This window comes from Bactrocera latifrons, unplaced genomic scaffold (genome assembly GCF_001853355.1).
Source record: "Bactrocera latifrons isolate USDA-ARS-PBARC rearing strain unplaced genomic scaffold, ASM185335v1 scaffold_21, whole genome shotgun sequence".
NCBI classification, from domain to species: domain Eukaryota; kingdom Metazoa; phylum Arthropoda; class Insecta; order Diptera; family Tephritidae; genus Bactrocera; species Bactrocera latifrons.
The window spans coordinates 1,265,652-1,266,905 of NW_017535630.1; the positions used below are offsets into that span (position 1 = coordinate 1,265,652).

General features: G+C 29.2%; 1 protein-coding gene across 1 annotated transcript in view; it reads left to right on the forward strand.

The window, feature by feature from the left end:
• The window catches only part of LOC108968341 (capon-like protein), a gene marked incomplete in the record, with an annotated part of 280,943 nt that overhangs the window by 235,416 nt on the left and 44,273 nt on the right, over positions 1 to 1,254 (forward strand). Inside the window, 1 exon segment of the mRNA XM_018932321.1 lies at positions 202 to 369. Within this exon segment, the coding sequence (XP_018787866.1) occupies positions 202 to 369 (168 nt within the window).

The following is a 1,254-nucleotide window of genomic DNA, read 5'->3' on the forward strand; positions in this document are numbered from 1 at the left end:
TTTTCTCTTTATTGATTTTTCAATTTAATTTATTTCATTTTATTTTGATTATTACTTTTGTTTCGTTCAGTGTTTTTCTAATTTGTATTTTCATATTTTATGATATTATTTTAATTAACTTTGATTTATTTTAAAAATTTTTAATTAATTTTAATTTAAATCCGTATTTGTATTTTATTTTATAATATTTTTTCTTTCCAGAAAAAGAACTGGACAAATGACGCGGAAGAAATCGAACTACTCAATCATCCCATCTATAGAATTTTCTATGTGTCACACGATAGCAGCGATCTCAAAATATTTAGCTATATTGCACGAGATGCCAGCACAGACACATTTAAATGCTCCGTTTTCAAAAGTCATAAAAAGGTGAGTGACATACCTGTATAGATATATGTATATCAAAAAGGTTATGCACATGTGTATGGATGTGTACCGAAACGTTAACTATGGCAGATATGTTGACTATATATTATATATATGTACATATAACTTTAACATAGATATTTTCCTTATACATATATATCTATGTCAGAAGAAACCTATTGGACAAACAAACAACCTTTATCTGATATGCAGACAACTTGTGCACGCAATTTCGGTTCCAAAACTTTTTTATTCAATTATTGTTTATTATTCTAATTAGTATTTTGCCAATTATTTTCCATTTGGCTCCCGGTGACATTTCTGTGCATTTACTTTGTATTTTTAGTCGCGGTTTTCCTAAGACAGCATAAAAATAACACAACTTTCGGAAACATGCCTGTTCATTTTGGCCAATGGCCAAGTGCAAAAGTAAGTCAAAGTAATTTGTGGAGAAAAATAATTAAGAAATCAGCCAAAATAAATGTGTTCCAAATGGATTTTTAAAAAACTACCATTGAAGGCACTGACGACGTTGTACGTGTGTATGTGTGTTTTTGTGAGTGTGTTATTACATAGAATAGAGGTCATTTTTGGTTATGGAGAACCGAACAGCACAATTGTTCATTAGCCGTTTCGGGAGAATCAATATAATTTTGTAAAATGTTGTCACTTCCAGTTGGGGTTTCTTGGCATCAGACCATATCTTATTTTTTTGCATGATATCAGAACACCGGCTGAAATTTACTTGTTCTAAAATCAGGTCTGGTAGTCTTCTGCATACACCTGACTCGAAAAAGAACAAATTTTCTTTTCTGTTATTAAAAAACTAATAACTAAAAAAAAAAATATGTTCCATAAAAAAATGTAATTTTTTTTTAATTTCAATTA